The sequence below is a fragment of the Scophthalmus maximus genome, chromosome 6 (assembly GCF_022379125.1).
Source record: "Scophthalmus maximus strain ysfricsl-2021 chromosome 6, ASM2237912v1, whole genome shotgun sequence".
Taxonomy (NCBI): domain Eukaryota; kingdom Metazoa; phylum Chordata; class Actinopteri; order Pleuronectiformes; family Scophthalmidae; genus Scophthalmus; species Scophthalmus maximus.
In genome coordinates this window covers 15,783,471-15,810,000 of record NC_061520.1, presented here as the reverse complement: position 1 = coordinate 15,810,000, position 26,530 = coordinate 15,783,471, and the positions used below count along the sequence as shown (strand labels likewise).

Below are 26,530 nucleotides of genomic sequence, written 5' to 3'. Positions count from 1 at the left end.
TCACTCATCAGCCCCGCAAAATACACAGGGCATTTATTCCTCAATCAAAAAAACCCAGCTATAATAACGATTTCATTCCCTGCATGAAAGCAAAAGCATTTGGTGATTAAGCTGCAATTTGTAGATAATTAACAACAGAAATTCCACCAGTGACCGTATGTAAGCACAGCTCTTCTCTTTCTACCATGGTCATCAAGAAGCGCGTTGCCATGGTTACAGCGCTGATGCAGATGCAGCGGTGTCCTTCTCTTCGTAGGACACAGACAGAGACATTGATTTCAGTAGACAAGAAAAACAGCCCAGCTTATTCTGACTGCAGTAACAAAGAGGTGCACCAGGAAACAATATGTTTCCCATGAAATATGTATGGGTTTGTTTATAAGTAGACAGAATATTGTCTGAATGGTTTTATGTTGATAGCCCACAGTGTTGTATTTAAGAGGCTTTCCATAAAAAAAAAAAATAAGGATCGGACCCAGAATGTCCCCAAACTATAGTCCTCATCTGGTTTTAAAGAGTTCAGACTTCCCTCAGCAACTGAGCAGTGAGATTCGAGGCCATGTGTCTCCGTTGAAAAAGCCTCTGGCAACAATAAAGTGCATCAAGGCATAAACAAGCTGAGGCAGTCGTATGTGGAACCAACACAAAATTATCCCACTTCACAACTGTGGATAATTTGGGAAAGTACCCAAATCTTTTTAGCAGAGCAGTGTGGGGGTGGGGGTGGGGGGTTGACCTCATCAGGGCTACGGTACTCTTACATGTTGTTGACCTTGAATGTCAGTGTCCATCCATTAATACGTAAATGGATGTAAAAAATACACTACGTCTTTTTAAGTTTTTACATGATTTGAGTTTGTTTCGGTTATTTCCTTTGCTGGACCTTGTACAGTATGTCTTTTTATAAATAGTATAATATACTAACTTTGTGATAGTTGTATTTCACAAAGGATTTCTTTTTACCTGATGGTGACAATGGATGTATAGTTGATCTCAGAGGTATTCTGAGAGGTATTCAATTGCTGGATTATTTTGACTTTTTATAACAATACTTGGTTGGATGGTGTGTCTTGCCTTTTTTACAAACAGAATTATTTTCTACAGCACTTGTGTTGTGTGTTGATCACGAACACTGACGGTGCAGTCGGACAGCTCGAGGGTGAGAGTCCGGCGTTGGCCACTAGATGGAGATAGTTTCCTATGTAAAGGCAGAGTGTTGTGTGGCTGCTCATGTTTCATGAAATCAGAATTCTTCTTTCTCTTACTGACACACTTGACTAATAGGCATTACACTGCTCCAACAGGTGACACCCCAGAGGAGTGACAGGTCCTGTCCTTCCCTATGTGCTGCCCTCTCTGATCCGTGTGTTTCTTGTGTTGGTCAGACTGCAGCTACACGTGTCACCTGGAGTGTCAGCGTCAGGTCCAGCTGGACTGCAACCAGAGGGACAGACAGACCGAAAGAACTCCACCTCCCAGTAGCAGCCGCTCCTCCGCAGCCCCTCGGCCCAAGGTGAGGATTTCAAATAACGTGACATTGGTGGAAATAACACGTGTGTGTGCAGAGGTGTACCTGAGTCAGGATTGGGTAATGTCAGGGTTCATCCTGCAGCCTACACTTTTACATAACCCCCCTCCTCTTTCACAACGAGCCGTCCCACCTCCTCAGCTGTGCACTTATATATTCACGTATGCGCTCATTTGCTGTTTTGTGGTCACAGAATGTTCTCTGGACAGAATCTGCTACGTCACATCATCGTCCTCATCATCTTGATGTGCCTCCTTCTCCTGCCTGCTCTCTCTCCCTCTCACGGCCTCTCTCAGCTCTCCGTGTGAAGTCTCCCTGTCGTATCCCCGCTGTAGGAAACATGTGGCGGTGTATCCTCACATCGTCAATTCCTCAGCTTCTGTCAAGAGAATGAGAACTAATTAGGTTAATCACTTTTATGTGTAGGGACCTCCCTTGTGAAACAGCTGTATTTGTTTCAGTGTTCAGCTATCCACTATTTTCCTATATTGTATCAGGGTAATTTCAAAATCTCTAATTGCAGCTTGCATACTCACATATTATGCGAGTCACGTGACATACAGATTCATGTACCACGCACAGGAGACAACTGGCGTGCAGCAGAGTGTTGGCAGCTATTTCATGGCCCGGGGGCAGATATCGTAGAATTAGACCCCTGGTAGTGTGCCAGGTACTACTCCGCTTCCACCTCTAGAGAGTGTGAACAAATAATGTTGCTCTGAAACGCAGTAATGGGGATGGAGGAAGAGGATGAAAAGCATTCAAATTTACCAAATGACTTTTACCAAACATCTGTTTGATGGTTTGGTGCCAAGCAGGACTAATACAACCACATTTTTTCCAATATACAAAATCTGCAGGAACAAAATGATGGCATGTACTTTTTTTGTACTTATTTTTAGCCTAACCACTGCTACTCTCATTATGTTTAATGGCCGTGTAGTTAAAGATGATGAGCAGGAAGTCAGAATTAAGTGAGCGTTGATGATATCTGTCTTGATGGTATGTGACCTCCCTCTCCACACCCGAGTGCTCGAGTGCTGCGGACAAGAGCAGAGATGACAGTTGGTCTCCTGCAGTCCTCTTTCTCCCCCTTTTACAGCTACAGCGCTCTGTGTGTGCTTGGGGGGTCGTACAGGCCGCTCAGACACTGCTGCAGTCACCATGCACACGCAGTAGACTGACCACACTTCATTGATTTGTGCTGTTCAGTATACATGGATGCATGCGTGTGTGTATAGAATACCAACCCCCCGCACGCTGCCCTCTCCCATGGTGATTACACCGATGGAGGCGAGGAGCCTGGCTGCAGGTGATCAGTATTCGGCCGACTCGATCCTGACTGAAAGACACCCGATGAAAGGGAGACACACTGTCCCTGCCCGCTGCAGCTCCTCAGTGCCATTCATGCTCACCTATCATCATGTCTGAGAGTATACTAAAATCACAGAAAACCATGCACACATATGTCCCCATTAGTGTCATCATTGACATTGACAACAGCAGCTGTTTGACAGGGGGGGGGGGGGTCACTGCCAGAGTCAGAGGCCAGATTGCAGGGCCAGTGTAGGGTCAGAGGTCACTGTAATCTCCATCCTGATGGCAATCAGTCATTATTTTCCTCAATCTCACCTGAAGCACTGTGATCTCACCCCTCCACCGACACCACAGCAGTGGCAGTGGCGCTGGTTCTGGGTTTTGCCATGCCGTGTCTGTCCCTGATTGATTTTCGTGTGTTGATGGATAACGTCCTAAATATTGCCTGTTCCTACATAAAAGCCACACGTTCGCAGCGGTTGTTGTGCTTTGCATCGCGCTGCAGTAGAAGGTCAGGAGCATAGCAGCCGTCGTCCCCTGCCTCTGAGCTGCTTCCTGTCAGTGCTGCTCTTATGTATGTAAAACAGGAGCTGCAAGGCTTCACATCTCTCACTCAGTCTCTATTTCATGCCCCTCTCTCTCGCTCTTGCTCCCTCTCCGTGTAAGAGGAGGTGGCCATGCTTTGCAGAGTCCACTAGCTTGCAGGAAGAGAGAGAGAGTGGAGGGAGGGAGGGAGGGAGGAGAAGAAGGGGGTGCTTGCAGTCTGATAACACAGATGGTTGAGCAAGGCTGCGAGACAGTGAGTGAGAGAGAGAGAGAGAGAGAGAGAGAGAGAGAGAGAGAGAGAAAAAGGAGAGGGGGAGAGTAAGAAGAAATAGAGCGAGGCTGAGTGGGAGGCATCTGTCTCTCGTATTGCCAAAGCAACAGAGAGAAGAGGAGAGAGGACGAGAGAGGAGGCAGTGCGATGTTTGCGAGCGTCTTGTTGCTGTGGCCGAGATCTCCTGCTACTGTTTGCTCTGGACTCGAGGGACGGGTGGATGCTCACACGCATAAGTGCAGTTATAATTGAGCTGCTGCTGCTGCTGCTGCTGCTGCTGCTGCAACAACCAGGACTTGAACTGCACCTACAGCAGTGCAGTGGGTGCTCACAGAGACACCGTGCGAGACAGAAGCAGGACGTGGTATTGCGTGCATGCTTTTTAGGAGCGTTTGTTTGCGGGTGTAACAGGTGCTGTCAGGTGAGCGGGGTTAACTTGACACCGACCTGTAAACTGACTCCATGATGCCTGTGTGTGTGTGTGTGTGTGTGTGTGTGTGTGTGTGTGTGTGTGTGTGTGTGAATGTGTGTATGTTTAGCTGAAAATGACCAGGTGCATATGCTGCATGGTGTGTGCATTTTTGTGACGCCGTGAGGGCATTCACACACACACACACACACACACACGCACACACAGGCACGCGTCAGGAGGAAGTGACAAGCTTCTGCTCGCTCTCGGATTTCCTGGTCCCGTCTCCGGTGGCACGCAAAGTGTCGAATCTGAGCCGAGTTCACCTGTCTCGCCGTCACAGGTGGGACGTCGGACTCCCTGGATGCCTCAGCAGAGCAGCGCTGTCTTCATCTGGATGAGTAGAGGACAGTTAGATGCACGTAGACTCTGATTTGTGGCTGAGCGTCACATCAGCCCGTGCCTTTTTTCGAGATAAACCAGCACTTCCTCAAGCCTGTCAACCGCTCCATGACCGTCAATACGGTGCTGACCCCCTCCATGACCAGCAGTAACAGCATGAGCAGCGGGTACTGCAGCCTGGACGATGAGAGCGAGGACTCCCATTTCTTCACGGCCAAGACCTCGTTCTTCCGCAAGCCCAGGCAGGCGGCAAAGGTACAGAATGGGGATAGAACTCTGACCCTGATAGATTCAACTGTAAGAGTAAGACAAACTCATGTGGGTCAGGTAGCTGGCTGGGAAACAAACGGCCATTTATATCGAGAGAGAGAGAAAAAAACGGCCAAAAAGCAGAAGTGCGGAGAGGAAGTGGTAGGGGGCCAGCTCAAATAGGCCTCTAGGTCTGTGTGTGAACGTCTTTGAGAGTGTAGCAAGCCATGTGTTGTGTAACGTCAATGTGCCGTCCCGTCAGCCTTGCTCATCGACCTCGATGCCTTCCGGCGGCTCGTTTATCATGTTGAACGGCTCGCATAGATTCAAGCGCCACAGTCTGACAGCACCGCGCGGAGACCGGAGACGTCAACAGAGATCGCGTGTTTGCATTGTTTCAGCAGAAATGATGAGCTAATGACGTTAACCCACAGATTTCATAGAGGTCTCTGCTCTGCACTGCGTGGGAGAGGTTTCCGTAGAAACAGAGTTGGTAGAACCAGAGAGAGAGAGTGTGTGTGTGTGTGTGTGTGTGTGTGTGTGTGTGTGTGTGTGTGTGTGTGTGTGTGTGTGTGTGTGTGTGTGTGTGTGTGTGTGTGTGTGTGTGTGTGTATGTGTGTGTGCGTGCGTGCGTGCGTGCCTGCGTGTGTGTAGGCCAACTACTTAACTCTAGCAAACCAGTTTCCTAGTTACCATAGCAACTCATGGTTTTGTTGGCCCCTCCATGCACTCCCTGAGGTTTGGTTTTTTGAAAACTTTACACATTATTGTGCCATACACAGTCCTGTAACCACAGTGTGTACAGAGCTGCGGGCTCTGCAGGATGTGAGGTGCTGCCTGGTCATTGTTTGGTCTTGATGCACATCAGGCGATTCAATGTTTTTCTGTAACAAAAGAGCGAGGGAGGCCGATTGACACGGGGAAAGTGTTTCAGGGTTCTCAGGAGTCCTGGAGATGAACGTCTCGCGAATGCGGCGACGTTTTACGTTCATCCAAAACACGACCAGCGCTGTTCTTACTGTCCTCGTCCTGGCACTGCCTTTGGTGTCGGACTTGGAGACTGTTTAATCTCTGAATAATTGACCAGCTGTGTTGTCAGTGTGTGGAGTTAGGATTTGCCGTCGTCCTCAGATGGGAGGGTATTGGGGTTAGCTCGCCTGGGCTGCCAGCGAAGAAGCTGCCAGCCGATGGAAACTCTGGCACCTCACCCTCGGAGAAATACTGTGTGGAATACAATATAGCGGCACTATCAGCCAATGGGAATTGGAGGGAATTGCTCTACATGCTAAAAGTAATTGAGTTGTAGCCGCTGAAAGTAGCCCTGCGTTGTCCTAGAGGGTTAAGGGTTTGGGTCTAGCTGTCCATAATGAATGGAAGTCAGTGCAATGTCCTGACAAGGATAGCTGTGCCAACTTGTGTGTGTATATGTGTTGAGCTGTGAAACAGAATCTGTGTGTTCTCAATTGTGCTTCTCCTCAACACACTGTATCATTGTGTGTGTGCAAACGTGCATGTGAGTGTAAGTGTGTCTCACGCGTGCCGATTTGTGATTGTTGCAATCTGTCCACATTTTAGCATTGATTATTTGATGATTGTCAGTTCAGTTTTGGCAGAGCTCATCACGATCACGTCGTCAGACTTACAGGCCAGTTGTAACAGATCCCAGCGTCTAGTGTTTCCTGAAGATCATGATGAAGAACACACACACACACACACACACACACACACACAATTTGGCACGGTGTTTTGATGCTGACTTCTTTGCAGCGTCATTTCAAGTAGTCGTATGACCTCTGCTGTCTGATCTCATCAGTGAGAGCATCAACACGTGCCAGTGTCACCCAAGGGTGTGTATCTACAAGGCTTGTTAACGTGTGTGTGTGTGTGTGTGTGTGTGTGTGTGTTTCCATTACGTAACAGTTCCAGACATCTTACACATATAAGCTGCCTTGGGTCTATCTGAGTCACGTTAAACTGGGAAAACGTGGCCTTGATACTTGTTAGTACCAGACAGTGACGAATCATTCGGTGGGTACACTTAGTGACCGGTCATTGTCATATTCATTCAGTTAAAAACAACACGTTTGTACATCACCTGTGTCCTCGGGTTTCGTTTTTCACGCGGAGCTCAGTGCTGTCTGTGTATTTTTAAGTAAAGTGGGATTTTAAAGCAAGATTTCGAAGGTTGGTGTATGAGATTGGAACATTTTGTAGTAGTATTAATAATAATAGATCTGAAGCTTAACCTGGCTGCATCACTTGCGTTGAATCATTGATATAGTGTTGACATATGTCTGAATGTGCTCTGCTAAACATAAGATAAGTCATCACTCAGTGTATATTAATAAGTAAAAAAAGAACTTGGGATCCAATGATCTGCTGGGGGGGGAATGTATGTGAATGAGTTTCACGTCACATTTTTACCACTTCATAAGTAGTTGACCAAAGTGCTCGTCCTTGGACGTTTTCGTCCCAGGACTTTGCTGAACTCTCACGGACTGAAACTGCACTATTGTCCAGCGCTATTGTCCTCGGACCACTCTCACTGGTATGCAGAGAGGCCGGGCAGGGCACTGGCTCTGATACATGTAGAAACATGTATACAAACGCAGGAATTCCTGCTGCGTTCTTTTCACTTTGTTGATTCAGACTTGGTGGAAATTTTGCTAGAAAAAATCGGCTCCATCACAACCCTACCATTCACACTTGTGCACGTCTGTGGCCACTCAGGCCCAGTGATATTTAAATGTATGTTTTTGTCCTAATTAGAAGGGGTTTCAATTATTTGTCACATGGAGTGACCGTGGGCGCATCGGCCTCTGTCCCTGCTGTTTCACTGCGGTGTCAGCAGTTACCTTGAGAGCGCAGAGGAGTGGCTGAAGGGAGACAAATGCGGCAACCAGCAGAATGAGCGAGGTGGTCGGCAAAATGACATCATATTCCGAACAGCAGCCTTGAATTTCAAATGTTGTGCCCTTGGTTTTGCTGAATGTTGGCCAGGATGACCTGAGCCTCAATCTATATGTGTCCACACACAGAGAGAAATTCATGCAGTCACGCTCACTGCGTCTGTATTGAATGAAACAGTGACTTCATCACACAACATGAGGACTCCCCTCCAGAAACCGTCCCTGCCCTGCATTCGCTCTCTCTCTCTCTCTCTCTCTCTCTCTCTCTCTCTCTCACTCTCTTTCTCTCTCTGCCCCAGAAAATGAAAACGAACAGGCTAAGGGGAGAAAAAAAAAGCTTTTGTGAGATAGAGACCATGCATCCCACTGTACTATAAATAACCTAGTCAAACTCTGTGTTGCTAAGGCTGGCTCAGCAGCCGCTCTCTCATCAGTCCTCACCCCCTACTCGCTTCCTTCACTGCATCCCCCTCTTTCACTCCCTGCCTCTCATCCTCCTTTCATGGCTTCTTTCCCCCCTCTCTCTCTCTCTGTCTCTCTCTTTCTCCTTCTCTCTTTCTGTCATTCCTAGTCACAGAAGGAAAGGAGTAACAGTGACAATATTCTGAATGATGCTGAATGTGTGATTTGCTCCATTCACAGCGTTTCCTGTCCCTGTGTCTAAGGGCAGGGTTGCGAGGAGGAAGTCGTGTCTACAAGAACCCTCATTAGCTTCAGTCAGGGCAGCTTTTATTCTGAGAATGGCTGGAGGGTGGAACAGTGTTGTCACGAATGGCAGTGAACGGGAGAGACGGGGCGGTGCTGGAACCAGCCTCCGTGCCGTCTTGTTTTCAACCAAATATAACACACGATATACCTGCAAGTCAGTCAGTCCACTATCTTTAAAGCGATGCAGGGTGGAAGGAGTTCAGCTTGGCGTATTCGGATATATCTATTCATAAACTCATCGAGATAGAGCATTTGACTTTTCCTGGACACATGGTTGGGAGAAGTGGCGCCATCTGCTGGTAAAACATGAGACAAGCCTACCACACGATCAATTACTCTGATAACTTCAGCACTGACATTTTCTCTCTCTCTTTCTCTCTCATGTTACAGCAGAATGAGGCAAAGGAGGAAGAGGAGGGAGGGACAAAGGACCTGTCGGCCGAAGAGGTGTGGAGCAGGATAGAAGAGTATAATGCTCAAGTCAGTGAAAATGGCATGACGCTGGTGAGTTTCGAAGCTGGTGACTGGGCCGATTCACATCTAAGTAACAATGAAAATTGATTTAGTTTTTTTTAGCTTCCTTGCTTTCTCACTTCATACAATTTGTAATACAATAATTAATATGAAATTGGAAATAATGTGGTATCATGAGATACATACAACAGTAAAAAAAAAAGGTAGGATGTGCAGTGCAATGACCATCAAAGGTGCATGATGTACAATAGAAGAAGATATATCTATATGTGTTTGTTTTTATTGATCAGTACCACTCTCAGGTCAGTCCAGACATGATGGAGCTACAAGCAGCAGCGGCTTAGCTTAGCATAAAGACTTGTGTTGTGCCATAATAACAGCTCTGCCATGAAAAGCACGTCTGTACATTTAGGAGTGATGGTTGGTTTGGGTCAGCATTAAAAAACGGGAGGCGCTGGTTTGTTATATTCCACTTTAGAGTTGTTGTTAACCAGCTGCTGGCAGCAAGAAAGTGAATGTTCATTTCTGAAAATAAATGTCTCTTTAGAGAATCACATGTAGTACTCCTTTTCAGTCCTGCTATAGTGCAAACAATGCCGCGATGCTCCTCCACCCTCTTATCGTCTCCTACTGTCTCTCTCTCTGTGTGTGTGTGTGTGTGTGTGTTTGTGTTTTCTAGGCTTCAGACGGATCCTACACAGGTTTCATCAAGGTCCACTTGAAGCTCAGTCGACCCGTCACTGTCCCCTCTGTGGAGGCGGTGGGTTCGGAGGGAGCGTCCAGGCAGATGGGCGGTCACAACCGAGCACCGCTGGAGGACCAGGAAGGGAATGACTGCACGCCGAGTGAAAAGAGGACGTCCTTCTACCTTCCAAGCGACTGTGTGAAGCAGATCCACATCAGCTCCCTGACCACCACCAGAGAGGTCATCCAGGGCTTGCTGAAGAAGTTCATGGTGTTGGACAATCCCCGCAAGTTCGCATTGTACAGGCTGATGCACCGCGATGGCCAGGGTGAGGAAAACGGCTACGAGCTCACCGGCTCGTCTGCAGAATGTAAAGTGACGCCATTGAATAAAGTGTTTTTTCTTTTCTGCATGCAGATCTCTTTCAGAAGCTTCCTCTGTGTGAACGTCCTCTTCTTCTAAGGTTGATTGCAGGGCCTGACCCAGAGCTGCACAGCTTTGTCCTTAAGGAAAATGAGACTGGAGAGGTGGAGGTGAGAAATCACAGAAACATGCTTGGAACAGGCTATGTGCAATTTTGAGAGAAAAAGTTCAAATAAGTATCTGGAATAGTATAACAATCTGTTCCTCTCATATTCACCCTTTTCGCACAACAGTGGCATGCGTTCTCCGTCCCTGAGCTGCAAAACTTCCTGGTAATCCTGGAGAAAGAGGAGGCAGAGCGAGTGCGGGCAGTGGAGCAAAAATATGCCATGTACCGGCAGAAACTACAACGGGCCCTACAACAACATGACCCCTGACCTGTTACCTTATGACCTCAAACCAGGGAGAGACTGACCCTTTGAATGCTGACCCCTCAAGACCCCGTGATCTATTCAGAGACTGGAGCCGGAGCTGAACTTGTCTTCACTCTCCATGGATACACACAAACACACAGTACATTCATACACAGATGCATACACTTTCTCAGGACGTTTACGACACCCCCCCCCCCCCCCCAAACAATCACCATCCATATGTCCACTCCCTGAGGAAAAAATCAGGGGTTGAAAGGGATGTGAAAGTCTACAGGGTGTGTGGTCTGCTCGCTGATAGGACATACAGTGTTTTCATTGCCAAGGACACAAACAGAAAGATCTTGCCACTTTCTGTGTGTGAGACTTGAGATCTCATTTGGGACTGATGTGAATCAACGGTGTTTCGAAAGATTCCGTCGTCTCCTGCTACTGCTGCTGCTGCTGCTGCTACTGCAAGTGTTACTTATGCATGAGTCTCTCTCATCCCCCTGCACACGCTAGAATAGAAACCGAGGGCATGATTACTTTTTTTCTGCATCTCTGTGGGATGGAAGGACAATCATACTGTGTGTTTTTATTTTTTTCCCCCTCAGAATTGATGCATATATTTACCAGATGTTTTAATTTTGTTGCTGGAATATGTGTGAATTTGTGAGGGATGCATTTAGGGTCAAGGCTGCGAGTTCTGGCAATGAGTGCTTCGCCCTTAAGCAAGGGTAGGAAGTAGGAGGCTGTAAGAAGGAATGGAAGGACAAGAAAGCCAGATTCTTTCTCTGATTTTTCTCAGGGAGCATGTGTTGAGTGAATAGGAAACTTAAAGCAGGAAAGAGGAGCCTCTTCCACCCTACACATCCCTACTTCAACGCACATTGTCGGTTCTTATTTTTCCTCTTAAATGCCATTTGATGGACCTTTGTGAAGTCAGGTGCTTCACTTGATTGAGAGACCTTCAGTCAGATTCAGTTACCACCTCTGCCCTTGCTCTTTCATACAACCACATGATCCCAACCTTTTCTTAGATAATAAAATGTGAGTTCATTTTCATTTCCCTGCCCTAATTCCCGGTCTGACAAACCTTGCATGAAGTCCACCTGCAAATGAAGGGAGGCAATTCACGTATATTTACAGATTTGACACTTTACATACAACATTATGGTATAAGGGTTGTACTTGAATGTGAGAGGAATTTTTTTTACACCAAAGCTTAGAGGGACAGATCTATTGAGAGGATTTTAAAGGGAAGAGAGACATTTGGAGGTTTATAGAATAAAAGGTAGGGTATGTAAAAAATGAAAACCGCTTCTGTATTGCACATAACGACGCCGGTCACTGAATGCCCCGTACCTCCGGGGCTGGGCATGCATATCTCTTTTCATTTTCTTTTATTTCTCCATCTTCCACCCAGAAAAAGAAACTTTAAATATATAAAATCCATGATAATGGCTATGATGTACAAACAATGTGTTTGCTTTGTATTATGTAGACACTGGAAAAAGAGTGACAAGGTTTAACTTTGTTGTTATTACAAATATTATTTTGGTATCATTCCTACTGGTGTGCGTGTGTGCGTGTGTGTGTGCGTGTGTTTGCTCTTCTAGGGCAGGGAAAAAAATTAGATTTTTGTTTTATAACGAGTTTCATCAGCACTCCCTCATTGGGCCTCACTTAGCGAGTTATTAACACATAAAGTACGTTGAATTTGGTGCACATTTAGCATCACACACAACAACTGCAAATTCATGAATTTACCAAATTATTGAAAGAAACGGTTTGCCACATCCTGATGTTTCTTTATCGATTCCGTGTATCGACATCACCACCCAAAGTCCAAGCTGTTCTGCTGGCAGTGCCTTTTGTTTTGTGTGACCCCAGAGTATAAGGTGTGTTCCAGCACAAAGGTGCCTGAGTGTATGTGTGGATTGTTCTGCATGTCTCTTGGACAGTGTTGTATCTTTCCTTCATGTCCTCCTATGCTTAATACTTTTGTGTCTGTCCAACAAATTCTATGTCTGTGTGTGTGCGTATGTATGTGTGTGTGTGTGTGTGTGTGTGTTATTTATTTCATGGTTCATACCATTCACATGATAATATGTGAAGGATGTTGAGCCCCAAAGCTTTTTTTGCAATTCATTTCGTTTTATTTTAAAAAGTGTGTGTAAATATATCGGTAGAACTGTACAGAATATCAACATGAAATAAAAAAGGTCATCCCTTTTATTGCAGTGCTCTGTATTTATGTATACACACACTCACACACATACACAGAGCACAAATGATCTCTACAAAAGACAGCTACTCCCACAGATGATGTATGAAATGTGTCTATATACATTCAATTCAATTCAATTCAATTTTATTTGTATAGCGCCATATCACAACATACATTGTCTCAAGGCACTTTACATAGTGAGGTCAATATTACAATATTACAGGGAAAACCCAACAAATCCCACAATGAGCAAAGCACTTGGCGACGGTGGAGAGAAAAAACTCCCTTTTAACAGGAAGAAATCTCTGACAGAACCAGACTCATACATAGAGAGAGAGAGAGAGAGAGAGAGAGAGAGACTGGGACGTTCACAGAAATGTTGATTAATGTGTGTCGTGTGTAGGTAGTTAAAAAATGATTAATTAATTAAATAGAAATAGTTTAATAGAATAGTTTTAGTTGCTTTTATGCAATTACTTTTATGACATGTACATCATCATCATTTTGTAGACAGTCAGTCATAGAGACAGATGATGAAGCAGACTTGATTGTTGTCCAGACATGACCCAAGTAAAAATTGCTGAGCTTGTATTGCTTTCAAATCCCCAGCAGGGGGCAGCACACAATCTGGACTTCAAGTACTACTGTATATTCACCATGCAGATGATAAGCGGTGTATGTTAACACCCTGATAGACAAGTGTGTGATTTAAGAAATATATAAATAAATGCTCTGATATGCTTCACACCATAACCATGCCTCAGCAACATTTAGATTTTCCTATGACACTCACACTTTCACAATTCTTTCCCCGACACGACTGTGTTTTGTCTGATTCTGTTTTCAAAGGACATTCAAAAAAAGGTATTGGGCCAATAAATCCACAGGTGCCCGTGTCTGTCACAGACTCTCAGACCAAATACAGCCAGAACCCCCAACCCCCACAAGGACCTGGAGGTAAAGCTTTGCACCTGGTCCCATCTTCTGCTGTGGCTGTAAATTCACTGGCTGTGATTAGCGTCCACACACTTACACCTTGAACTCTTTTGAGAGGAAAGTGCAATACGTAGGTCAGTTTATAGGTATTGTCACTTATACACCACTGTCTAAGAATAATCTGCATGGCCGAGCTGGCCTTAAGGTCTGGCTGCTGCCCAGAGGACCACCTAAAACTGTGTCAGTATGCTTATTTATGGCAGCAAATATAGACAGGCCCCCTCTTCTCACCTCTGAGAAAGAGCTAAGATTAGCACCACCCTCTGCCCAGCATGTATCACTGTTTGAATTTAGCCTGTTCCCCTTCTCATGCCTGCCTGGTCTCACTTCGTCTGTCCTCTGCCTTGCCCCTAACTATATCCAGACCAGTATAGATCTCCATATCCTCTCCAGTTTCAATCCGCGGTTCAGCTTTCCAAACGGGTGTGCAAAGTGGCTGAGCAGCACTGTGTGGGCCTGAGTAGAGGGGTCTCATAGCCACAGCGCTGCTGTTTTCATCATCACTTAATCTGTAGATTGTTTTCTAGATTTATCACGTATTTGTCCAATTTATAAAATATACTCAATATACTACGATAGACAACCCAGCATATTGATCAACTACTTAAGTAGTTGAACAATTTAAATGCCCCTTCAATGTCAAGCTTTGCACTGGGAACTGCATGAACATTCATTCATTCATTCATCGTCTACCGCTTTATCCATTTAAGGGTCGCGGGGGGTCGCTGGAGCCAATCCCAGCTAACATTGGGCGAGAGGCGGGGTTTACCCTGGACAGGTCGCCAGCCTATCACAGGGCCACATACAGAGACGGACAACCATTCACTCTCACATTCACACCTACGGTCAATTTAGAGTCTTCAATGAACCTAACCCCATTCTGCATGTCTTTGGACTGTGGGTGGAAGCCGGAGAACCCGGAGAGAACCCACGCATACACAGGGAGAACATGCAAACTCCACACAGAAAGGCCCTGGTTGAACCGGGATTCGAACTGAGAAGCACCTTGCTGTGAGGCGAAGGTGCTAACCACTACACCACCATGCAGCCCAACTGCATGAACATGTGAAATAAAAATAATAATTAGCATGCCATGTATATGTAATGTATATGTTTATTTATATGTATATGTATATCAAAATCAGAAATAGTTTAATGATCCACGGGGGAAATTGGGTTCCATTACTGTTGCTCAACAAAAAAGTATATAAATATATACAGAACTAAGATCATAATAAATAGGAATGAAACATATATATATAAGTAAATGTAAGTAAAAATATGAGTGCATTGTGTGCACTATAACACACACATACATACACACACACACACACACAAATACATACACACATACACACACACAGACACAGTATATGCAGTTAAGTATGTATATGTATATGTGTATATCACTGTGAGAATCAGAAATTGTTTATTGATTCACAGGGGAAATTGAGCCATGTTACAGTTGCTATATCCAAGAATAGAAATATATGCAGACCTTGGATTATGATAAACAGGAACATGAAATATAAATGAGAAGAATGTATAGAGATAATAATTATGTAAAAAAAAAAGATATATACAAAATCACAATACAGTTAAGTTTGTCATGTATATGTACATGTTAAAAATAATACTTTATATAGGGTTTATAAGCTGCAACTAGAGGAGTGCTTGACGGTGAATCAATCATTTACGATGCTTTACAATAGATGACGGTCAGCGTCCATCCATCCCCTGCAGAGCCGCACTTGGCCGCTGCGGGGCGCCCTTCTGCTGGCGGTGTCCACGCTAAGCGCCGCCCCCCCCGCGCCCTCCCTCTGTTCGCCTGCTGACTCCGCTCAGTGAAGACGCCCTTAGCAACAAAACAAAGCTGCGTCGAATAAGATACTCGTACGGCAGAGAAGGGGGATTAAACCGCTGCCGCCTTATCGCCCCGACTACAGGCGAAGCTCTTCCCCTGCGAGAGAGGCACGCTCCGGGTCGCTCCTGCGGTTAACATGGGGCACCACTGCAGCTAGCGAGCTAGCCTATTTCGGCTAGCCTTCCCCCCCGAAGACCAGCGGAGCAGCCCCGAGCTGTCCGGAAGGAGGACACGAGCCCGTGCGGGGGTTTCGCCGAGTGCTAGCGTCGCCGTGTGCAGCTGCAACAAAGTCAGCTAACCGGGAATAAGCACGGGGATGGTGCACCGGATCGAGTCACTGCACCGACAGAGAGAGGCGAGGGGCACACGGGTCAGAGCGCCGAGGCGTAACATTTGGACTCAGACTATTTTTATCGGAGGGAGCGGCTCTCCGGCGGACGGCTGTGCGAGCTAGCTGGCTAGCTAGCTAGGCTGCGGGAGACGACCCCCACTGCTTGCTCGGGGGTTTCTTTTCTTCCCACCAAACGGCAGCCGGGGCTAATGCCACAGTGAGAGTAGCACGCCGAATACACACCTGCCATCAATACGCCGAGGACACGTTATAGAAAGAAGGAGCCAGGTCCGTCGGCGCAGGGCTCCTCGCGGCACACGGATGCGCGCTGCTAGCTCAGTTTGCTACGTGGCTCTAGTTTGAAACTTCGCTTTTTTTCCACTTTTTATTCGGGATTTTCTCTCCCCCCCCCCACTTCGGATGCTGGCATCACGTGTCAATTGCAATCATGATGATAATAAGCAGAAAACCAGAGGGGCCAATAGCAACAGGTAACTACCATCGAAGCGTCGCACCAGTTGTCAATAACGTTTGTTTCCCCTCGTCGTGTCGCTCTTTGTTCCAGCTGCACGTTGACGAGTCGGCCCTCGGCCTGTCCAGCAATATCTTGTGCTTTTAAGATGCTTTGATTGACGCGTCTTCTCCCGTAGCTCCTGGTTGAAACGACACCCCGTGTCGGGGGAAGGACACACGCAGCGAGTGTCCCTCGGTGTTTCACAAGACGATGTTTGTGTGCTTGCTTGTTTGTTGGTTGGTTTTTGCTTTGCCACTCCAATATCAATCACGAGACTTCTCTTGTCTGCGTTTTGAAGACGGACCAGGAAGTGCTGAGCACCCACTGTCTTCAAATCAAATGTCGATGATCCGCAGTGTTTACAATAGTTTTGACCATTGTTTTGCAGCCTGCACCATGCATGTTGTGGTCATCGCCACTGGCCCCTTGGACATCTCGGTCAAGCCTCGGTCATGTGTACCACCCTCTTTACATGTTGCATATTGTCTGTAAGGGGGACTCACTTTGCCAGGAAGAGGTGGACCAAAGGCAGTGTCTCTACCCCACCTCTCTCCCACTGACAGGTTCTATGACACATGATCTGCTGCACGTCTGTTTGCGTGAACCCTGTTCTCTGTCCTTTGCTGTGCAGAGGGGGGGGGGGGGGGGGGGGGGGGGGCTGACCGCCAGCTGGATGTAGTGAGCTGGATGGTTGGTTACTTTAGAAGTGTGGGCTGTGTTTGAAATTCCTTTTTTTAACTTTCTGCAGGAAAGTTTGCTCGGACAACAGCGTCAGATGCTGTCCGGAAAGTGCGGCGCCCCCGCTGAGTTGTTAGGAGTTTGCAGAGGGCTAATGGGGTCTGTGCTCGCCTAACATTGTGTGTGTGTGGAGCCTTAATTCCTCTGTTTGCTGTGCTGTGCAGGTCTAATGCGTCTGTATCCAGGCAGCAGGTCTAATCTGTCCCGGAGCTGCTCAGTTGACGAGCCAGCGCAGGGGACACGGTCTCTGACGCACCTGCACAATCTCAGTGGCTGCTCAGGGAGAACAACCCCCCTGCAACAGCTTTTGGGCTTTTGTTAATGAGCTATCCCATCCTATCTCTTCACCTGTAACTTGTGTATTAGCTAAATGGCTGTTGAGACGAACAGCCGGCCGATGAGGGTTTGTCATTTGAGAAACTTGCCTCCTCCTACAGAGCCAATTGCTCGTCTCAACCGTCTGCTCTTGATTGTATCGTCTCGCATTGAAAGTTTGGCTTGATGCCACAAGAGGTGAATGCGCACACTGCACTGTTGAGTGACAAGCGGCCCCATCTCTCCATATGAGCTCTATTTCTGAGCACACCTGGTGTGTGTGCACTACATGACTCGGCCTGAATGGACAGATGGGCAGACGGAAAGATGCTCTCGTCACAGAGGCATCTGTTACTCCCATTAGGCCAATAATACCACTTGCAGCGCTTGCGATCCGAGACCCTAAGCCCTATCTAAGCTGGTCAGGTCGGTGCCCTGGCCTCGGGTACAATGTACTGGAGGCAATGAATTGAATGGTGTGTCTGCCAATAAAGGGCTTTTCACAGTTTAAGGGTGTTCTGGCAGGTAGTGTGCGTTCCCTTTGGTCTGCGAAGAGCAGTATAGCGGGGCTGTCCTCCTGAAGCCAATTCTAAGGGTTCGTTGGCTCACTCAACCCATTTGTTTGAGTCTCAAGGTAGTTATTGGAACTGGTTGGACAAAATAGTGAAATAATCAATAGGACTTTGCTTGGTTTGGACAAGCAAGCGACTGTCTGTCTCTGTGGTAAAGATTAGATTGCTTTGATCCCCGAGTGTGTCTGTGTTGCAGATTTTATGATTCCACATCATCACGCTGATTAATTTGTTCCCCTTTGTCCCTCCAGCACGCCACGGTGACGGCCTGTATGACTCGTACATGAGGACTGACCACATCCTTAAAGACGAAGCCGATACAAACAGTCCGTCTGGGCTGCCCCCAATGCCCAAACACGCAGTAAGTATAAACACAAACACAAACATACGCCACAAAGAGAGCAAAGCCCCATTTCCTGTGCCGAAGCACACTGTCTCCAGACATCCTGTTCCTCAGAGAGATTCTCATGTTCATCCCATTTTCACTCCTTTCTTTCCTCAGTCTTGCTTTGTAAGGCGGTGTAGTTTATTCCTCGTCTTATCATTTTTTCCAATCAGGTTTTTTTCAGTCAGGCTTTATACCCTTCAGAACACGAGAACAACATGATAATGTGAGTGATATTGATTTACTGCCTGAGGAGATATAAGAATGTGTGATGCAATGGGTAATCCTCCATGACTACATGAGATTAGCTGAGGTGAAGTAGCCATTTTGTGTCCAGCTTAAGTTAATACAGAGATCCAACAGCAGCTACTGGCATTGTGAACATTTTTTTATTTCAACATGCAGAACATTCAATAACAGTAATGATAAAAATGATCCTTTTTACAGTTCACGGCATGTAAATCGGTACCAGTACCAGGAATATTATATATATCAAATGCAGTTTATATGCTTCTCTGGGTTAACTCATAGATATTTTTATACTTTTTGGCTGATATAGTTGCTGCTTTATAATAATATTATAATAATACCTATTTGGACTGTCTATCAGACAAGGACATCACTGTGAGATCTGTTCACAACTGTCCTCCTGCTATGTTAGCCTGTCTGAAAAGCCCCTTTGGCAGAAAATGCACACACAGAGACGGTGATACTCCCATGCCCTCTTGCACCATCAGAGGAAAAAAGGCTGGTTTGATATTTTGTAAAGATTTATTGGGCTTGAAAATGTGACCCACAAACACAATCGCTAATCAACGCCGGCCCCACCTCCCCCTTCTTCTGTCTCGTGTAATCCCCCTGTCAGTGGGCTCGCACAGAGGTTAGGCCCAGTTTTCTATTCTAGTCCCGTCCTTCTTCCTTTGTATTTTCTGTCACGCTTACAGAGGTGATATCCTCTGTTGAATGTGACTGACAGTCGCTCGCCCCAGTTCAGAGTTGCCTTGTGCTCCGTTAAAGTAATAACGCTATGTCATCCCTGTCCTCTGTTGGGTAAATGGACACACCGATAAAAAAAATCTTTCGTAACACAACATCAATGTGTGAGAGGATGGTGAGCTCTGCTCAAAAAAACTACACAACACAACAATTTTGTTTAGTTTGTGACCCAGCTTTATTCTCCATGACCATGATTTGCTGATATCTAATTGAAGAATGTGTCTCCTGAGTGTGTGAGTGTTTGTGTGTTGAGAAACAGGAGAAAAACGCACTTAGGTGTTTCGCTGACAGCAAAGATATTAGCTCTTCTCAATCTGTTGCACCAGGCAGATTTGCACACAGAGGACTCTACCCCCAGTATCACCTGTGTTAAAGAATATTCACAGACTCTGGTTTTTAGTTGTCAACATCGGCCACTTTTGAAAATGTTTTTGTCTGATTGTTGCCCCCCCCCCCCCCCCCCCCCCCGGTCAATCAATAATCCAACACAGGGTAGAGAGTTTTGATTTTTTTTCTGTGTCTGTGTTTGGTGGAGGGGCTCAATCAATTGACATTCTCTGTGTTCGTAGCACAGCCTTGGGACAACAGCTGCATGAAACCCTGGGTCAACAGTAGGGCTGTTGTGATAAGTTAATACCATATAGTTACAAGTATGGAAACCCGTCCCGCATTCCACCTCTATTTTAGGACTCCAACCTAAAAGACAAACACTCCAAGCCGAGTCCTCTTTTAGTGGAACATGTCAACGCCTTCTTTAAATGTGGGATTCCTTGTTGTGTTGTCTTCATCAGCTGACACGGCTTCAGCCATTGACCCGCTCAGCTGTGTGTGTAGTCAGACACTTAACAAGACTGCATAGAAAACTAATGGGAGGAAAGAAAGGAGTAAGGCCAAGCATTCCCCTCCTTGAAATGAGACCAGTCTGCTGTTCACTTGAAGTAGAGACAGCCAGAGACACATTTAATAGGCCTCTGCAGACCGTCTCAAAATAGGAAGGCAATGCTGAGTTTATGTCAGCGTTTCTTATTAACAGCCACACTGCTTCCACAGTTTAAGAGTATAATCAAACTTTAATGACTGTCTTTTCCCTTGTGCTCCATAATTTTGTGGAGGGTTCTTTCTGCTGATGAGAGAGAGAAAACAGAGAGAGACGGAGGGCGAGGAGGAATGAATTCCTGGGTTTGCTGAAACGAAGCCGTTTACTGGCAAGGCAAGAGCGAGACCCAAAAGCTTTCCGTAAACTCTGCTGGCCTTTCAGGTCTTCTCGGACAAAGGTCAATCCGTTGGTCACTTTTAATGCGTATGGGAAAAAATGTTGAAAATAGATAATGAAATGTAAAGGGATGGTTTTATCATTACTCAATTTTGTTTTGTGCTTAGCTGCGTTCGCTGAGTCCCAGTTTTTAGTGACAATGGCTAGCCACTCTAATCAGACATAGTGAACCCCAATCAGACTATTAAAATCCTTTTTCAGAAGTTAAATTCTGGACTTCACGAAGGATTATTGCAATGCTGGGCCAGAGATTGCTTATACCTTTTACCTAATTGCTAACAACTACCAAACAAACCAGAAGGCAAGGACGTGGGTTGTTTTGCATATGTCATGTTTGGGGGTGGATCTGTTCTTCTTTTGAATTTCCAACCAGACTGTTACTAGATCCAATCGTGCTGGTTCATCCACTGCAGGCTGCATCTCTGCAGGCTGCAGAGGCCTTTGAAGTTAGCTGGTGATATGTATGCCTGTATGTAGCAAAAGAAAAACCTTTGTCTCATCTGCTACCTGGTTGCACATTTAACCCCTTTTTGCACCGTGAAATCGGGAGTTCATTGGGAATCCCTGCTTGAACTCTTTCTGTGATATCTTTTCTCAGGCCACATCCACATGACTTCCACTGAAACATATCTTAAGCAACATTTTTAAAACTTCAATTTCACTCCTGGCGTCCACACTACTCTGGAGTTTTCGAGCCCCTGAACCCGAGAACTGTGGAAATGCTGCTGATCCTGGTTAAGTTTAAAAAATCGGGCTGCGTTTTAGAGCAGAAACGAAGGCAGTTGGAAACGATGACACAGTCGCCCACATTCACTCCCCGATCGGGTCTTAACTCTTAAAAGTCATGGCTCGACTACCAGCGGTGAATGCAAAGCGTTGCTAACTTGTTGTGGCTCCAAGAAAAGAAATAGCTTCTCCTACTTTTTTCCTTTGCCGTGCCTAGTTAGTAGTTTTTTTGCAACCAAGCAATCAACTGGAAATAGACACTGCGTTCTGTTTACACCGAGATACACAGCACACGTGCTATGTACGTGACTGGTCATGTGATGTGCGTTTTCAGGTGTGTTAGTATGGTCAGAGATTATTTCTGATACAGAGTTGAAACGCTCGTCGGACGGACACGGCATTTAAAACTATAACATTAATGTGGATGTAGCTGTAATGTGTGGTGTTTATATTTGTTTACATCTCTTCCCAATTCCTCTACTTTGCTTGCAAAATGAGCTTAAAAGTGCTGTTACTCTTTTTAATAATATTGATACAATCTAACAAAGAAATATTTTGTGCATGATTTTGTTCAGCGACCTCTCAGTGGGGGTCTTGCAGACTTAAAGAAGTTGCTGTTGCTGTTGAAGTTGTACATAATTTATAACCAGTTTGTAGTTAGACTTATACAAGGAGGGGTCCTCCTTGCTTAACGCTTTTGAACACATTCAATGACACAATAAACCATGTCTTCTCCACAGTAAAGTGAAATATGTACATCCTGTTCACAATTTCCTTTTTTTATCCGTCTCTTCTTTCTGTAAAAGGTTGTCGGTAATAAGACTGTCATGAGGGATCAGGCAACTGTGCGCGGCGGCCAGCTGAAGGTCAAGTACCTGTACGAAGACTCCACCAACAACCGAAAGATAAATGCTATATCCACGGCAACCATTGGGAATAGTGGGACCACCGGTCAGACGCCCAGTAAACCTGCCCCAGTCCCCAGCCTGTCCAAGGAGCACAGTGTTGACAGGTAAGAAAAATGGGCACATGAACTCACTAAAGGAACTTAAAAACACGTCTGCAAGCATGTTTTAGTTGCAAAAAAACTTCGCATGCACCAGTATATTAACACCAATTGCATGTTTTCCACAGCACTGAATCCAGTAAGGCCTCCTCTGAATCCTCCGGCACACACGGAGTTGGGAATGGAGGGAACAGTGGGAAGCTGTGTGGCCCCCTCACTCCTGACCAGGCTCTGAGACTGTACCGGTCTCAGCTGACCACCCTGGAGCAGACTGAGATCCACTCCTACCCGGACATCTACTTTGTGGGACCCAATGCCAAGAAGAGGCCTGCCGTTGCCGGAGGCAACAACAACTGTGGCTATGATGATGAGCAGGGCGGTTACATTCACGTCCCCCATGACCACCTGGCTTACCGCTACGAGTTCCTCAAGGTCAAACACAAATATTTTGATATTGGAATTGTTTGAAGGCTATTACAATTATAATCCAGCACCTGTTAAACTAATAATGTTGTCAGTCTGACTTGTAGGCCACCCCAAATTCTTATCTCCCTATTTTGTTGTTCTTTTCAGATTATTGGTAAAGGAAGCTTTGGACAAGTGGCCAAGGTATACGACCACAAACTGCAGCAGCACCTGGCTCTGAAAATGGTGCGCAACGAGAAGCGCTTCCACCGGCAGGCGCAGGAGGAGATCCGCATCCTGGAGCACTTGCGCAAGCAGGATCGAAACGGCACCATGAATGTGGTGCACATGCTCGAAAACTTCACGTTCCGCAATCACATCTGTATGACCTTTGAGCTGCTGAGCATGAACCTATATGAGCTTATCAAGCGCAACAAGTTCCAGGGCTTCAGCTTGCCGCTGGTCAGGAAGTTTGCCCACTCCATCCTGCAGTGCCTGGAGGCCCTGAACAGACACAGAATCATCCACTGTGACCTCAAGCCAGAGAACATCCTGCTCAAACAGCAGGGACGTAGCGGCATCAAGGTGAGACCCGGCTCATTGATGGAGGCACTAGCCCTAGAACAGGTTTTGTACATCTGATGTGGATGTTCACTCAAACAATCTTTTCTGGTCTCTTCCAGGTGATTGACTTTGGCTCCAGCTGTTTCGAACACCAGCGAGTATACACCTACATCCAGTCTCGTTTCTATCGGGCTCCAGAGGTGATTCTGGGTTCACGTTATGGCCTTGCTATTGACATGTGGAGCTTCGGCTGCATACTGGCAGAGCTGCTCACCGGCTACCCACTGTTCCCCGGCGAGGACGAGGGTGACCAGCTGGCCTGCGTCATGGAGCTGCTAGGCATGCCTCCGCAGAAGGTTCTGGAGCAGGCCAAAAGGGCAAAGAACTTCATCAACTCCAAGGGCCACCCTCGCTACTGCGGTGCAAACACCCTGCCCACGGGGGCCACTGTGCTGACGGGGTCTCGCTCCCGCCGTGGGAAGATGAGAGGCCCGCCCGGTAGCAAGGAGTGGAGTGCCGCCCTCAAGGGCTGCGAGGACCCCACCTTTACTGACTTCATAAAGAAGTGTTTGGACTGGGACCCCTCATCTCGTCTCACCCCTAGCCAGGCCCTCAGACACCCCTGGCTGTATCGCAGGCTGCCCAAGCCCCTACCTGGGACGGAGAAGAGCCAAGCGGCCGCGGTAAAACGACTCCCTGAGCACCACAGCACCTCCTTCCCCTCTATCCTGGCCAAAGGGGCCCCTGGCTTAGGCACCACAGCTGCCAACAACAAACTGAGGAGCAATATGATGGGAGACTCGGGGGAGGCCATACCTCTTCGCACGGTCCTACCAAAACTTGTCTCTTAGAGAGAGAGAGAGAGAGAGAGAGAGTCTTCTAATCTCCTCTCTCTATCCTCTTCCTCCTCCTCTGCACTCCTCAGGAGGGTTCAGAGTACAGGAAGAAGAGGAGCCTCGGTTTTAACTTTTGACTTGTTGGGTTGTTCTTTTAATTTGTTTTCTACTGCGTGGTGTCGACACCCCAGTTTCCCGGTTTTTAATATTAGCTGAACACATAGAGAGACAGACAATAAAAGAAACACTCTAAAAAAAAGGTTTTTATACAGAGGATTTTCTTGAGCGGCTGTGGAGTGTCTATGTCGACAGCCAACTGATAAGGTTTGATTTAGATGATGCTTTTTAAAATCTTCCTTGTGTGAGTGGACGGCTTCTGAAATGAGCAAAAGTTTTTAACCTGCGTGTGTTGTCACGGGAGTGTCGTGTTTTAGTAAAACACACTCGAGCACACCTGCACTGTCGCCTGCCTCACTTCCCACTGAACGCTCACGTTACGACCACCCTGTCCGGGGAAGTCGTTTATGAGTGACACTTGAAAAGGGCTACAGAGATTTACTCTTATCAGGTTCGAGTCAGCAAACAAAGATGTGAGCAGCGAACATCGGTAAAAAAAAAAGAATCATGCTCAAGTGTTTTGGGCCCTAACACTGACAAAGTTATCCCTCATGTCTACAACCTCAATGCCTTCACACAGGTAATGAGGGATTGGCATTATGTAGTGAACAATTAGAAAAACATTTTTTTTAGCAATAATTCTAAAACTTCCTCGTAATTTACTTATTGTGCTCTTTTTCTACCCTTCCTGATCCCCGGTGCTTGAATGTCAGCTCAGTGTGTACGTGTGTACGTGTCTGCGCTTTAGCCTCATGGTGCTACTGTGGGAGGTATTGAGAGGGCATAGGACAACCTATTTACAGCCCCCTACTCCTCCTGCCAACTCCACCTTTGAGTGGAAAGAAGGGGCTGGGGATGGACAGAAGCTCCACTCGAACTCTGTCATAGAGGTGTCACCGTCACACTCGGTACTTCGCAAGCAGGTTTTTTGTGTGAGACTGCTGTATGAGGTAGAGAGACGGAGGGCTGAAAGTCGCAGCACACACACACACACACACACACACACACACACACACACACACACGTCTGTGGGGGAATTGCCAGGAAGGTTGTCTTTGGAAAGTTAATTTTGTATGCTCGTCACCTGTCCATGCTCCTGATTGGTTGCTGTGATTGCTGGCAGTGCATTAGTCCTAATAGGAGAGCGGGGCAAGGCGAGAAGGGTCATGGGGTAATATGAAGGGCAGTATTTTTTAATATGAGCCAAGATCTTCTTTTTTTTCTTCTTCTTTTTCTTGGGGAGGTGAAGATGAGTTGGCAGGAAGGGCCAGTGATGAATTAGGGTTTTTATGGTACTGCAGTAAGAAGTGTTTCTCAGGGAGACATACTTGATACATCCCTTCACCTTAGATTAACTGTGTTCCACTTACAGTCCTCTGTCCCGACGATGGATGAACATGCATGCAGTTCTGTCTACTGAGAGCGAGAGAATGCATATACGAGTTTGTCCGCGAAGGGGGTCTGCATGCTCCACAATCTGACCTAGATTCTCTCTCCTCCCCCACCATCCCTCCCTCTCTCTCTCTCTTGTTGTCTCACTGTCTCATGTAGGGCAGGGAACCTCTTAAACCAACATATATATAGTGAATTATGGTGCTGTCCGAAATGCAGACACGCACACGAAGACACACACGGTGCATGTTGCTATGGACCACACCGCTCGGAGTCCTTTCTCTCGTCCCTCTTTTTCTAAGCCAAACTGTCAGGGATTTCTACTCTGTCTCCATTCTTTTTTCTTTCTTTTTTTTTTTTTAATAGAAGTGGTTTCTATTGCTTTTCACTCCAGAATATCAGAGGATGTAAAATGCGAACGTGGAAAAAGAGAAACTTTGTATACTGTCATGTTGTACTTGTGGTGTGCGTTAGTAGGAGGGTGTTTGGTGTTCCAGCATGAAATCACAACCTGTTATCAGACTGACTATGAGAAGAGAAACTGTACAGTAACCAAATGAAGTTGTGATAGTTTCTTTTTCGAAAGAAAATAAAAATGATTATTAACTGAAATGTCCTGCTCTGCGCTGATTTCTGATGTGAAACAGGAATATCTTAACGCTGGTCAAACTAACCAGCTTAATTTATAAAAGAAGGAGTGTATTTTAATCTGTTTAACAGGCTGGGTTGATGCAAAATGTCCATGATTTTCCAAATGTACTCCTCCGCAGAGAGCCACACCACAACCTTTGGCCATAAGCCTTTTAAATAATTTTAATTTTTTTAAATCTGATTTTCAGTTCAATTCTGAGAAGCTCTCTGTTTTGTCTGGGGAGATCTGCAGCAAGAGTGAGACAAAAGATCAAGAAATTCAATAGGCCTTTCCTTATCTGTGGCCCCACCCGGGGCTTTCGTAACCAGCGGTAACCAGTGTTGATGTCGCTACCTGATACCTGG

General features: G+C 46.3%; 2 protein-coding genes across 5 annotated transcripts in view; both read left to right on the top strand.

Annotated features, from left to right (window-relative positions):
• Window positions 1-12,510, top strand: part of rassf5 (Ras association domain family member 5) — a 24,587-nt gene extending 12,077 nt beyond the window's left edge. For 2 of the 4 annotated variants that reach the window (XM_035630792.2, XM_035630795.2), the window contains exons 2-6: window positions 1,386-1,513; window positions 8,730-8,843; window positions 9,493-9,826; window positions 9,916-10,031; window positions 10,155-12,510. In XM_035630792.2, coding sequence (XP_035486685.1) covers window positions 1,386-1,513; window positions 8,730-8,843; window positions 9,493-9,826; window positions 9,916-10,031; window positions 10,155-10,298 — 836 coding nt within the window. In that variant the 3' untranslated portion in view covers window positions 10,299-12,510. Of the gene's footprint in view, window positions 1-1,385; window positions 1,514-3,710; window positions 4,729-8,729; window positions 8,844-9,492; window positions 9,827-9,915; window positions 10,032-10,154 lie in introns of those variants that run through there. The other 2 variants (XM_035630794.2, XM_035630793.2) reach the window with 2 other exon arrangements.
• Window positions 12,511-15,317: 2,807 nt separating this feature from the next.
• dyrk3 (dual specificity tyrosine phosphorylation regulated kinase 3) lies at window positions 15,318-26,146 on the top strand. The gene is made up of 6 exons (XM_035630791.2): window positions 15,318-16,186; window positions 18,086-18,195; window positions 22,021-22,226; window positions 22,349-22,652; window positions 22,794-23,210; window positions 23,309-26,146. The coding sequence occupies exons 1-6, from the start codon at window positions 16,144-16,146 to the stop codon at window positions 24,038-24,040; spliced, it is 1,812 nt and encodes a 603-aa protein (XP_035486684.1). The 5' UTR covers window positions 15,318-16,143; the 3' UTR covers window positions 24,041-26,146.
• The last annotated feature ends 384 nt before the right edge of the window (window positions 26,147-26,530 follow it).

Coding starts and splice junctions, on each gene's coding strand:
- dyrk3 (XM_035630791.2), top strand. CDS start 16,144: ATGATGATAATAAGCAGAAAACCAGAGGGGCCAATAGCAACAG. Junction 16,187..18,085: donor AGAGGGGCCAATAGCAACAG/GTAACTACCATC, acceptor TTGTCCCTCCAG/CACGCCACGGTGACGGCCTG. Junction 23,211..23,308: donor AGGGACGTAGCGGCATCAAG/GTGAGACCCGGC, acceptor GGTCTCTTCCAG/GTGATTGACTTTGGCTCCAG.